At 47.4% G+C, this 14,073-nt stretch overlaps 1 protein-coding gene across 1 annotated transcript in view; it reads left to right on the top strand.

The window, feature by feature from the left end:
* LOC6598622 overlaps positions 1 to 14,073 on the top strand; it is a 117,549-nt gene that overhangs the window by 45,057 nt on the left and 58,419 nt on the right. The window contains 1 exon segment of the mRNA XM_026984246.1: positions 12,086 to 12,270. Within this exon segment, the coding sequence (XP_026840047.1) occupies positions 12,086 to 12,270 (185 nt within the window).

The raw sequence follows: 14,073 nt of genomic DNA, 5'->3' as shown, positions 1-14,073 counted from the left end.
AATCATACTTTTGGCAACAATTTTTGCAGATCGAAGTTTTTTTTTCTTTTTTCATTCACCTGTGGAAAATTTTATACATTTTTTTTTGTCTGCTGCCTCCCATCCTCATTGCGGTTTTCTTGCCATTTTGTTGTTGTTGTTGTTTATGGCTTATTGGCTACTGTTTTGGCCATTGTTGTTGTGAGTTTTTGTTGCATTACTTTCACTTTTTTCGCACGGCAGCAGCGTTGGTTTCTTCTCTTCTTCCACCACTTCTTCTTGGCTCAAACTGCGCTCAAACTTTGCTTTATGCAACAACTTAAACAATTCCCCTGCTTTATAGCTGCATTCGTTGTTAGTTTTTAGTTTTTTTTTCGTTTGATGCTGAAGCATTTGCCGGTGCCGGTGCCCGACCAACGATTTGTGGCCTACAGGTGCTTGCCAGCTGTTTGAGGAAAACTCTGTGGCAAATGGAAAACCGTTTGGGGGGTTCCTGCTGTGGCAATTTAAATGCAACATTTGTTGCCACACTTTATTGAACGATTAAACACAGCTCTAACCCACTTTTTCCCCCCTCTGCTCTGCTCTCTTTCCAGGTGCGTATACAAGACACAAACAAAAAAGGGGGCCGTACATATGTGATGTGGCAGGTAATCTGTGGGCTTCCAGGGGGTAAGTACCTGGAACTGACCTCTCAACTCCCATGCGATGGGAATCGGCTTTCAATTATGTAGTTTGAGAGCTCGCAAGCCTCGCTGGGAGTTAATTTCTTGGCGAACAAAGCGGGAGATTCCTTAATTAAACTTTAAACAAGTGCCTCATGCTCATGCCCCAGCCCCAGCCCATGCCACATGCCGCATGGCCCCTACTCTACTGCCGTATCATAGCAAATGGGCAGAAATTTCAAAAGTTTTCAAAGCTACCCGCCACCGCCACCGCCTTGTCCGTGGCTGTTGCTGTTGCCGCCTCCATAGCATCTTGGAAATTTTCAAAGAGTGCAAATACTTCGACAGCAACCACTGCACCAGTGTGTGGCATCAACAACCACAGCGGCGGCAACAGAAGCGGCAACAGCAGAGATAACAACAAATGCCAATCATTGTTTGCGTAGCACATCAGCAGCTGTTTGCCCCATCGCGCCGTAGATACACGCGACTTGGTGCCGCATCGCAGCCATGAGATGCTTTTATTTTGTTTGGCTTTGCCGACACCGGGCCCTGGCCGAAGCCATGCGAAAGTGTTAACAAACGAGGCAGGAACAAAGTTGGTTCCACAATTTTGACTATCTCTGGATCGGAAAAACTATCGAATCTCTGATATAGGCAATGATTTCGAGACACTTACATCAAAAGTAAGCCAATCTGATAGATATTTTTACCTGTAGATTGGGTAATCCTTTACCCACAATCCACTTCTTCAAGACCTCCCCAAGATCATATCAAGAAACCCTAGGGTATCTCTCACGTTTCCTTCAAGCCTGCAGTGTTCTGCGATAATCCCTGAAATATCTCTGAGATATGCCACCAACTCTGGCCCCTAATGAAGCTCTTCAAATGTATAAACAGTTTTTTTGTTTATATATCTCATAAAACAACTCGAAACGATTGCCTCCAGTTTCGTCTCAAAGGTCTCAAAGTCTTTTGTAGATTTGTTTTTTGTTTTGGTTTAAGTAACATTTGCTTCTTGTTTTTTTGTTGTTTTTGTTGGTTTCTGTTTTCTGCCTTATGCTAATGCCGAGACGTGCAAAAATTCGCACTTTCCAACTCGTTTGGCATGCCAAAATCCAAATCCAAGATCCCATTCCACGCCAAAGAGGCGAAGCGAATTTTGCATTGTGGTTTTTGGTAGTTTTGCGAATTTTAGAAGCTTTTGCCCCGGCAACCAGTAGCGAATGGCCCAAATATCAATTAAGGCCAGCATGTTTTCACTTTCCGTTTGGCAAGTGGGTCAGACACAGCCACAGACACTGCCACAGAGCCACACAGCCACAGAGCCACAGAGATACCAGGCAGAAGAATGCTGGAAAAATATATGTAGAGGATTTTTTTCTCAGCATGTGCACGACCCACTTCTTGGTTGGTTGACCAAAATCATATAAACCATAAATTTGCGGCATCTAATGGCATGGCAAACAAGTTAATTTGCAACTCCAGCAACCAACTGGGACAGGCCACACCTGCAACATGAGTCAGCCCGGTGCCGGGCCCGGTCCCGGGCCGTGCAACACCCTCCCATGGAGGCAGTGCAGAGCAGTGCAGGCGCAGCAGCTGCGTAAGTTTCCGGGTTAATGCTAATGCTAATTTAGTGTTATGTCTCATTGTTCTCAGGCCAAAGATACAATTGCCCAGATATACGAGAAGAGATAGACAGATAGAGACGGCAGAGTGTGGGGCAGAGACAGAGACAGAGACAGAGTGTGGGGCAGACGCGGATGCAGGCAAATGTCAAAAGTGAAACAAAATAATTATTATGCTGGCATGTTTTTTTTTTTTTTTGTATTTCTTTCTCATATTCGAGTGCGTTCTCTCCAGCTGCAACTCCATCTCTGACCGCCTTGGCACAGTTCTCTGGCGGCTCTGGCGGCTCTCCGCTCTTGAGCATAATTGCATAGCCTCGACATGAGTTGGCCCACATTCATGCTCATTACTTGGCTGGCAGTACCAGTGCCAGTGCCACTAACTCGTATCTGTATCTATGCATAAAGTTAATAACACAGTTGTGCCTGGGGCCCCCAACTTCTGCTCAACTTTCCACCAAACTAAACCGAACTGAAACAGAAATTTGTCATGTTTGTATCCATTTTGGGTGGGCTGCGGGGGTAGCTTATCAAACAACTAATTCGAAAATCATTAAGTTTTATGGCTCCATTCCAATGAAAGAAACGCCCGAACCGCTTCCGTGTACCGTCGAGCAAACAGCACAAAAAAAAAACAATAGTAATGCTAAAGAAGGAGATATAGGACTTGAAGATACTCACTCATGGAGTTATTCAAACTCTGATGCCTTGGGAAATCTAGGGAAAATTGAGAGGAATCATTGCATTTTCCTGATTTGTAATGCCTTTTGGTCTACGACTACAGGGTATCCAGAGTAGAAACACCCGAAGTAAACATTCGCGTGCTCTCCACACGTCAAACGCGGAAATTATGGCGTTCAGTGGCTAATCGCTGGACGGTCGCCCAGTCGCCGCAGGATAATGCGGCTGGATCCCGCCGAAAGCATGGCTCTTGTTGCCACCGACTTTTCTTCTAATTTGCCGCTTCCTGCGCCTGTCGCCCGTAATTACAGCCCCAGTCCAGGCCCCCCCTCTGCCTCTGTTTGGGGATGGATATGAAAGCCAATTTTGAAAATACGCTGAAACGCTGGACTGCGTGTTGGCAGCGAATAAAAAGACTGCAGTTACAGCTAACGGCATCTAATAGATACTTTGCCACCTTGGCATTAACAGATACTCAGATACTCGCAAATGCAGATGCAGATTCAGATTCAGTTGTGTGTGCCTGTGCGTGGAAAAGTCCATAAAGCAATGGAAAATTGTTGAATCAAGAGCAGCCCGAGCAAAGAAGATTGATTGGAAATATCTTTTTAATTGGCAAGGAGATTGTGTGTGTGTGTGTGTGTTTACGGATACAATGTAGCTTACGGTTAGGCATAGATTGCCCTCATAAGTCCATCTGACAAACATATACCTGCTGCTATTGGGTTTGGGCCAATCCAATCGCTTAATTAAAATCTTTATTGCCGAACCGAGCAGACAATTGCCACCTGTTATCTGCTGCAGCCAAGAAGCAGCAAGTGCAGCACACGAGTGCAGTATGCAACAGACAATAGCGCCCAAAATAGCCGGCCTGAAAGATGTTGCCAAAGACGACTCCGACTCCGGTCCCGGGCCCAGGCTGATTTCAATCCATTGTGAAACTCTGCAAGAGGGAGAGCCAGCCAAAGCCAAAGCCAATGCAAAACCGTGTCGAGTCGAGTGGGGAGCCACCCACAAACCACCGCCCCCCGCCCCCACCACCGACCTTCTCGACTGCCTTTTGCCACGGAAAATTACTTGGGCTACAAATTGAGCGCAAACGCATAATTAATTCCAGTGCCAGAGCGACGGTGGCGAGAGAAAAATGAGAAAAAATTAAGTTAATGTTTGGAAATCAGCAGGTAGCTCCGGCCGATGTGCCCAAAGACAGTGGCACCTCAGACATAGCGTTAATTGTGCGGCAGTAGCAATCAGTAGGCAGGGGCATGCCTCAGGCCAACAACAGAAATGTTGAGTCTCGGGGAATATATGGACAGATCGATGATCGATGGAGAAGGTCCTTCGGCTCAGCCTCTATCGGTCTCGGGGATCCTTCAACTTTGGACAAGTCAATCTTCAGGCAAGTGCTTCTCATCGCTTCCAAGCACTGTGGCAATTACCCGCTAACGCGTATGCGTCTATGGCCTCCAGACACGCTCTCGAGTCCCCCCGGATCGGCGAAATGTGCGAACAACCTCATCGCTGGTTCGAATTTGAGTTTGAATTTGAATTTCAATTCGATTTTGATGGTGGAGTCAATGCCGTTTTGGCTGCTGGCTGAAAGTTTCTCGCACCTGCCCGAACGGCGTCTGCGCAGCGCTTGCATGACTTGCCAGTCCTCCATCTGAGCCTCAGCCTCTTGCCTCCTGCCTCTTGCCTCTTGCCCCTTCCAACTTCTATGTGTTGCCACTAGCTGGTTGACTGACTTACGTTTCATAATACCCATGAAAGCCGAGTCGTGGTTGTTGTTGAAGTTGCTTTGGTTTTTGTTTCACTTTTTTTTCGTATTTTTTGTTTGGTTTTCGGTTTTTACTTTCACTTGTGAGCCGTTGCCGTTGCTGCCTCTTTGGTTTCCAGATTCCGTGAAGTGCCTTGGCGATCAAGAAATCAAATTTAATTTCATTGTTCCACCACCACCCCTCGGTCTCCCCTGGATGATGCCCAGCCCTGGGTTTTGAGCAGGGTGGTGGACGGCGGAGGGGGGCTTTCTAAAATGCTACAACAAATTCGATTCGCTTTTGATTGAAATTGTAGCGCATTTAAAATTGTTTTGGGTCACAATTATACGAAAACACCATACTATCCTATCCCCTTTTTTGTTGGCTTTTTCTCTCTACTCGCTGCACTTTCGTTTTCCGCTTCTACTCGCTGCAATTACACCGCAATTACAGCCATGTTTATGTTTTTGAATTTATGTTGACTCCGAAAACCGCAGCAACAGCAACAGAAACCAACAAACAATCAAACAACAATCACAGCAACAACAACAGTTGTTGGCCAAATTACCCGTTGGCCATGTTACGTACGTGCTACTTAGAAAACTTTAAGCGGAGCTGGAAATTTGGTTGTGTGTGTGTGTGTGTTATTTTTTCGTTTCTTTTACTTTATTTTCCAAGCATTTCCATTTGTTTTGGGAAAGTTTTTTGTGAGTGTTTTTGAAAGAGGGAAACATATTAAAGTGTAATTGCTCAATTATGGTGTCGTTTTTCTCGAATATGGAGAATTTTACTCGCCGGAGATAGACATCAGCTGGTACCATTGTGGCCTGATAAAAGTCAGTATTAAGTTGGGATACCATAGATAGATAGTCCAAAGAATGAAGGAAAAAGGAAACAGATACAGGAATTTATGTGGATATATGTGTGCCTGAATCTCAGGTGTTCACAGGCTTCTTTATAAATAAGTTTAGGCTCCAAATTGCCCCCAGTAACCACCCACTGATCGGAGACCAGAGATCGATCGATGTTCAGCCCTGGGTGGCTCTCGCTCTCGCTCTAGCTAGCCCTCTCGCTCGTCCTCTCGCTCGCCCTCTCGCTCGCCCTCTCGCTCGCCTTCTCGCTCACCCTCTCGCTCGCCCTCTCGCTCGTTGCAGCTTGCATCATCTCGACGCAACGACCCCCAGACCTGACCAGGCCAACATCCATTGCGAAAGCAAGGCGAATCGCATTCATAGCCGCGCCGAGAGAAGCGACCACCGGCCTTATATAATGATCCACAAACTGCTGCGGCATCAAAACCGTTTCTTTAATGACTTTTCGGGCTGCTGTTGGGGTCTGTTTGCTGTTTATTCAAACTTCATTAGGCACCAGCCAGCAGTCGTCGCGTCTCTCGTCCAATAAAGCTGAAGAGAGGCCCCCATTAGACAGCTCAAACTGTTTCGCATTATGCTGGAAATGGGTTAAGTGGCTTTCAATTTAGACACAGCACACACACACACAAAAAATGCGAACAATATTCAATTCCATTTGCTGAATGAGTCAATGAGCAGGGGCGCAGGGCGGCAGGGCGGCGGGGAGTGTTGCCTGTGTCATGCCACGCCCCCATGCTCACAGGCAAAAGCAACACTTCTCTTCCGGCATATGTATGTACTTTGGACATCGGCTGGTATTGACTCACACTCACACTCACTCGCCAAGTGCAAAGCACGATGCGCTGCGATACAAAGATACAAATCAAATTTGTCATTCAATTTCGATTTTTCCATTTCCATTGCAAGCTGAGTCGCAATTGCAGCCAGAAGTTGCATGATCGGGTAAGGAATTACGTAAATTCTCTGATACAAATACGAGTTTTGTTCAAAACAAAGCCCAGAGATCGAACCGTAAGGAGAACTTGCGGAACGCTTCCAATGACAATGGCAACAATTTATTATCGTTCAGTTCTGAGTCAGCGGCTCAGGCCACCCCCCTGCCCCCCTTCCCCCTGTCCTCGGCCCTCGATCATATTGGCAGCGAGTGTCAAAAATACCAGGCGCTAAGCACCCAACAATGGGAGTTGCAATTAACCCAAATTGTGGTGTTCAGCACGTGGGCAATGCTCCGATCCGCACCGATCCGTTCCGTATTCTTGCAAAATGCAGCAGCAGCAGCCGGAGATGGAGACGGAGACGGAGCTGGAGAGATCATTGCCCAAGCCATTTGGCAGCAGCTGGCAGCAGGCAGCAGGCCTTGTTGGACATTTGAAAGTCTTTGAGTTGCAGTTAGCTCGAAATAAAATTGCCGGTACCGAGGCAGGGTAATGGGCAATTAGCTGCAGCAGCAGCAACAACAGCAACCTTTTGGGCCTGGCTGCTGGGCTAGTCAAAAAAATGAGGCACAGCCGTAAAACCCACTCCGGAGTTCGTCGTCTGACATGGATATGGCAATTTGCTGGCCGGTCAATGGGATACAAGCACTCGCAGATACGTTCGGGCAGATAGCCTTTAATTGGACTTAACTGGCTGTCAATGGTGGCAGCAACTAGCAGGGGGTTGAAGCGGTGCAGGGGGTGCAAGGGGTGTGTGTGTGCCCCAGCAGTCGGGGTGTGCATGATCATGAAGGCAATGAGTGATCGCAATTTATGGTATGAGTAAATACTCGTAACTCGAAGGCAGGCAGGACTTTTACTTATGTATCTATCTATCTGATACGTTCTACAAGTACAGACTTTATTGAGAGAGAAATGTGTCAAACAGTTTAATTGCAAATTAATGGCAATTCATTTCTGGTTTCTGGTCATAACACATTAAGATACATATTTGTGTAACGCAATTCAAATGCAAATTAAGTGAAAGCAAATAGGAAAATGTCGTGTGGCAATCTGTTATGGAAATTATTCCAAATTATGAGTCATCTTTGGGTAACATGTTTCGAATATCTTGATAATTTTCTGTAAATACTAATGAGAATTGTACAAATTTATCACATTAGAGGGGTACAACTCTTCCTAGAATATATAGCAATGAAGATACAAATTATGCAAAGTTTTCAATGTATCTAAAGATAGAAATTAGTTTATATTTTTCCTTTAGATTGAAATCTAGCTTTTGCACATTTTATTTGCAATATCTAGATACTTGTCATGCAGCTGAGATACAAAACACCATCTTGGCTATCTACCCCAATCGATTCTCCATAATGAGACTCCACTTCCGACCCATTTCTGATAGCCGTCTACGAGAGAAGCCCCCAATGCGATCGCGAATTCCAATTCCAATTCCCATTCCGCTTTCGTTTCGCAGTCAAGCGCCGAAAGCAAACAGAAGATACATATTTACGAGTGCGAATGCGAGTGCGAATATCTTTTGGCGCTCGATTGCCCGATTTCGAGTCGAAATTCGCATGCGCCTCAGGTTTACGGCACGCGTTCACGCATTTCAAAATGATCAATGGGACAGCAGGAGGAGTGGCAGTGGCAGGGGCAGTGGAGCCTGGCACGTTTCCCTGATAAACATAATGAGGATGTGAAGAAGCCAATGACAAATCTGTGCGCATGCGCCACTGCAGATACGCCGTGTATCTGCTGGCACTGGCACGGCCCCGGGCCCATTCGTACCATTCGTTTGTTTGTTTAGCTGTTGTTTGAGCAACGTAATTGCCTGCCTGCCCTTGCCTCACCCTCACCCTACCCTTCCCTTCCAGCACTCCTTCGGGCCGAACGAGCCCCAGGGTCGCCAGTATTCATGTGTGTGTCTGTATGTCTGTACATATGGCAGCCTTGTGGTTTCCCCTTATCTGGGCAACCGGGATCACTCATTATCAGCTGCGGAACACATATGACTCCGTCTGGCTCGGGGAATCGGCATCGGCATTCCCAGGCCTGCAGTCGCACTCGCACTCGCATTTCGGGTGCGGTTTTGCCTATTTTTGTGGCACGGAAACAAAGCCGAAGAAGGGCAGAGCCTTGTCTTTGTACTCGCACTGTACGGGTGTACGGGTGTACGGGTGTATGGGTGTGTCTCCGATAAGCTGTCCTGCGGTGCAGATACAGATACGAGAGCGGCTATCAGCAGCCAGAATTGGTCAGCGTAATCGCAGAAGCACTAGCAGACGACCAGTCGCAGTCCAAATATTTTCTTTTCGGGGGTAGGGGAGGCGTTGGTCGCGCCCATTCCCTAATCTCTGTTTTCGAGCAAGAGACAAACAAGCTTACACTTTCACTGGAGTCCGTGAAGACAAAGAAAAGACCTGATAACCCAGTACTGGTTCCGTATTATTTCAGGGAATTTGCATAGGCCCCTCCGCCATCGTAGGCACGGGATCGGATCGTGAGGCCTTACTCAATAGCCCCGATTGAGGTCGGGAAATGGGGCTTTCCCCCATAAACTCTGCGCGAATCACAGCCCAGGGCATCATCATGGGTAAATGTGCCAACAGCTGTCATTTGGTGCGTCATAAACACTGCATAAACATGATGGCATTTAAGTCTTAAGCCTAAAAATCCCCTACTAAGTGCAAAAGTCGCAGCATGGGCTAAGCCAGAGAGTGAGATACAGATACGGAGATAGAAAGGAAGAAAGAGCCGTAAAACAGTTGGAAAAACAAACGTTTCAGAGGTCGAAGTTGGGGATACTCTTTGTAGATAGATCGTTCCGCTGGGAACTATGCGATATTCTAGATACTGAAACCATAATACCCTCTGCTAGGGTATGTCGAAGAATATCCAAAGAAAAGCTCCGTTTGCCGTTTGCCTGCTTGCCCGTTTCGTCATCGCATCGTCAGCGGGCCGGCGCGTCATAAACAACAGAAATATTTCTCTTAAGTCAAAGTTAATTGCTCTTAAATCAAAGCGAACAACAAACAGCAAACAGCGAGCGGCGATCGGTGGCTGCGGCTGCGGCAGAGGCAGCGACAGCGACAAAGGCTTCGTGATCGGGGACAGAGCGGGATCGGGTACGTTGGGCAGCGGCGGCAGCAGCAGGCGACAGGTAAACGTAAACACATTATATAAAGCAAGTTTTGTGCAGTGCAGGTAGCTGCAGCATACAACGGACAGGGGACGTCGAACGTCGGAAAAGCTCAAAGAGACACCGATATAAACTAAACCCGTACATTTCGCTTGAGTTACGTAAACGGGAGTGAGTGAGCCTTTGAGTGAGTTGTTTTTCGGTTTCGGTTTTGGTTTCGGTTCAGGTTTGCATTTCGCGAGTCGCGAAATGAGCGAGATTGAGTGTTGAGTGAGAGAGCGGCGGCGCAGAGAGCAAAACGGTAAGTGAGCCGAGAGCGGAAGCGAGTGCACGGCACGGCTGTTGCAGGGATTGAGATACATAAACAAAACGGCAAAGCATGCGAAAGGCCAGCACAAAGCAGAGAAACAAAAACAAACGTCGCGAGAAACCGGAAAATTCGCGAATGCCAGAAAGGGATGGCGAAGGCCAGAGCGAGAGCGCAAACGGGGTGGTCGGTCTGGTCTCCCCCGCCGCTACCTGAACGGAAAGAGAGCATAGCGTGCCAAAGAGACAGAGAGCGCTAGCGCTAGCGAGAGAGAGCCAGAGCCGCAAAGCCCCCACGAAAGCCCCAAAGCCGAACGAGGCCGGCCGAATGCGAAAGCCGAGTCCACTGCGGCCCGGCGGCCACCAGCGAGCACCGCACAGAATCATTCTTGAATGCGCGCGCGAACGTTTCGCACCAGCCAAGAGAGTCATCCGCCCCATCAGCCCCAAACAGATACAAATCCGCCAGACACAAATTCGCAAGTTCGCAGCCGACAGCAACTCCAGCCACTCGAAAGATACAAGATACCCAGGGAGAAAAGTGCAAGTGAAGTTCGTCGAAGAGTGAGAAGTGCGAGAAGTGCGAGTGCGAGTGCCGATACGGAGAAACGGAGAAGCGGAGATTCGCAGTTACGCACATACGCAGCGTTTCCGCCGCGATTGAGAGCGAGCGATAGAGAGCGAGAGGCGGCACGCATAAAAACAAATTAGGAACGAGGCCTAGTAGCCCAAATTCACAAACCAAAACGAAGAAGAAGTTTGCCGAAAAAAGCAAAGAAAAGAAAAGCAAGAAAATAATTTAAATAATTAAAAATAAACACACGCCGCTGCGACGTCAACGTTGTGTGTGAGTGAGAGTGCGTGTGTGCGTGTGTAAGAGTGCGTGAGCGTTGTATCTGACAGATACGCCGCCCCGCCGCTGACGCATTCGCCCAGCTACCGTTACCGCTGTCGCCGTCGCCGCCGCCGTCGCTGCCGCTTTCGCCGCTGCCGGCCGGCGTTTTGTGCCCAATCAACGCACATCACATTCAACAAATTGAAAGCCAGAAAGCAACGCGGAATCGACTCGACTCGACTCGAAAACCCCTCAACGGGATACACGCGAAAATGTCAATCTAGTTGCCACAGCTGCCCCAATCTTATCGATCATCGCGGTTGTAATAAATATCCCAGCCCCAAAATACTAAATAAAATCTTTTGTGCAACACAGAAATAAAGAAATCAAGGCAGAAACACTTTCGTTTGGTTTTTCATTTTTTGATTTTATTTTGGCTCGCTTTTCCTCGTGGGCCCCCGAAAGTGCAAAGTGAAAAAGATTTTATAAATAAAGATACACTACAGCAATAACTGAATGCAGTGCAGATGTTCGCTCTGTTCGGCACAATAATAAGTGTCACAATCAATTGTTGAACCTGCAAGCGGATTGTGCAAGAAAGCCCCCAAGGTGATTATATAAAGATGTTCGCAAAAGTATCTGTACATCTGTACTCGGTACATCTCTAGGGGAGTGAAGTGAAAGAGTTGAAAATCTGGACAAATATTTACTGTCGTCTCGGTAACCAAGTTAGCAGCGTTCAAGGTCGCCGCCACCAGATACATATACGAGTATCTGGCAAAGTGTAGCTTCTCAATTAGCGCAGTTGCAGTGGCAGCAGCACCCACGCGCTGGTTCACAGATTTTTTTTTTTTGCATATTCCCCTGCCTATATGGAGTGGTTATAAAAGCCCTGAAACTTGTGGTCTGCAATTAACCCCACACCCTCACCCTTTCAGAATTTTCCACGTTTAATTGGTTTTCATTTCTCGGAAATTATTAGAGCCCTACTTTTTTTTTTGTTGATCAACTCGGATTTCCACGAATTATTGGTGTGTTTTTTTTTGTTCCTTGCGTGACAGGGGATGCAACATCATTCCATATTCGCCATTTATTCAATTAAGAATCACTTGAAAGTCCGCTCTCTAAGTACATTTAGTAGTCATTAATTTTTTGTTTTTATGGGATGCTCAATAAAGTTGCACAGCAACAATTAAAACAAATGACTCACAACAGAAAAAACCACTGCGATAAGCCATAAGAAACCCTGACTAACCAGAGTCTTCTTTCCATTCCCCCCCGCCAGGAACCCATTGAGCTGAAAAAGCGTCTGGAGGAAGTGCGTCTGCTGGAATCGAGACGCTCTGCACGCCTGGCCGACCAGGATCGCGACACAGACTTTGCCCGGCTCGCCGACATGAGTGGGGACCGTCGCCGCACCACCACCCACAGTATTGAGGTGCTGCCACCTCTGACGGCACAACAGCACAAGTGAGTAGACCCTAGACTCTAGACTCTAGTCTGTAGATTGTAGATGATTGATCCCCCCCACTACACGACCCACTATATTATATGTGTGAATGAATGGTTTGGTTTGCCTGCCGGTTGTACCCGTTTGGAATCTGTTTTGTGTGTGTTTTTTTTTCGATTGTTTTGCATAAACACTCTCTATCAATAATTTATAAGCGGCGACAAATTAGCGGAACAAGACGGGAACCCAGCCAGTCACGGACATCGTTCGACTTAATGTGCAATATCTCTCGTACGAGTACTCGTACTCGTATATAGAGTTGTCTGTCTTATCCGAGGGCTGCGCCTCTCTGCTGCTGGCCATGCCACGCCCCAGCTGTTTAGCATAGACGCCGCCACTGCCGCCGCCGCCGTCGTCGTTGGTTGTAACTGCACTTACATAAAGAGCTCCCAAACCCACTCTAGCCAGCCCTCAGACAGACGACTGCGAGTGCCAGTGCCTGGCCTGGCTTTCACAATGTTCCGCCGGAACGGGGAACGGGGAAGGGGACGGAGACGGAGACGGGCACGGGCACGGCGACGACAACTGATTGCAAAATAATTCAAATTTTCAATTACTGTCCGCTCAGACGTCGCGACGACTACGTCGAAGTCTAAGAAGTAGTAGAAAACATACACACACACACAGGCAAAATAAGTAATGCCAACATTTGATTAGGAACGATAAGGGTATTATAGAGAGAGAAAGCAGAGCAGGGCAGAGCCGTCTCCAAGCAGATCGGAGTGCTCTGAGCACGGAAGACCTTAGTTTTCCTGGAGATTCCTAAAGAGCATTCGCTCTTCGGCTCTTTCGCGAGAAGGGAGCAAGCATCGTCCCACTGATTGTTGCGTATTCCATTTCAATTTAAATTGATAAGCTTCGCGCGCCGCTGTCGAAACTATTAGGCGGCGGGGCTTGGGGCTTGGGGATCGCTGAATGCCGGCCACGTTCTCAATTGATAATAAAATAATAACAATAATAATCAAAATAAAGAAAACAGTAGCGGAAAACAAAAAGCGCAAATGGGCGGCAAAAATATGGCGCGTCATGCCCCAGTCCGGCCGGGCAGCGTTGGGGATTCGCGTATACGGGGGGGAGGGGAAATGGAACTTCAATTGCGTCGCAAATGCGAGCGACGACCCATCCAAAGTCGATTCAAAACAAAAAACAAAAAACGAAAAAAACAGCTGGAAAAGCTGCAGTTAAAAACAAAAAAAAAATCATTGTACAATAGTTGTCGTTTGTCGGCAAAGAGAAACTGCAATGCGCCAAGAGCCCAAAGTCAACAGCAACCACGTTCCATACGATACCATGCCATACCATACCATACCATTCCGGCGTTCATTTCTGTTCCATTGTGTCCGTTGTCTGTAATAAAATTCAAATAAAATTCAATTGAGTTCAGTGCGAGTCGCTGCGCCAGTTTAATTTAATTAATTACAATGCCAGCGCAGGGCAGAGCAGAGGAGAGCGCAGTTCCGATACCCTGTAAAACGATTTAACCAAAAATATATACCCAAAGACATTAGCTTTTGATATCAGTTTATTCCCAGCCCTGTCCCTGTTTAGTCCGTGTTTTTTCCTGGTTTTCCCTTGGTTTGGGTTTCGAATATCTTCTAGTCGTATGCCGGCTTTCGCCGGGTCCGTCCCTCGCACTTTGTTGCTATTTCGTTTATCTTTCCGCAGTCGCGCAGCCTCCCTCCCGCCCCCGTCTCCGCCACCACCGCCATCGCAGTCGCAGTCGCAATCCAGATCCAGATCCATGTTGTTATTGTTTCATTGAG

Source organism: Drosophila persimilis, unplaced genomic scaffold (assembly GCF_003286085.1).
Source record: "Drosophila persimilis strain 14011-0111.01,24,50 unplaced genomic scaffold, DperRS2 tig00000000-arrow-pilon, whole genome shotgun sequence".
NCBI lineage: Eukaryota > Metazoa > Arthropoda > Insecta > Diptera > Drosophilidae > Drosophila > Drosophila persimilis.
The sequence above is the reverse complement of the archived record's forward strand: the minus strand, read 5'-3'. Positions and strand labels throughout refer to the sequence as shown.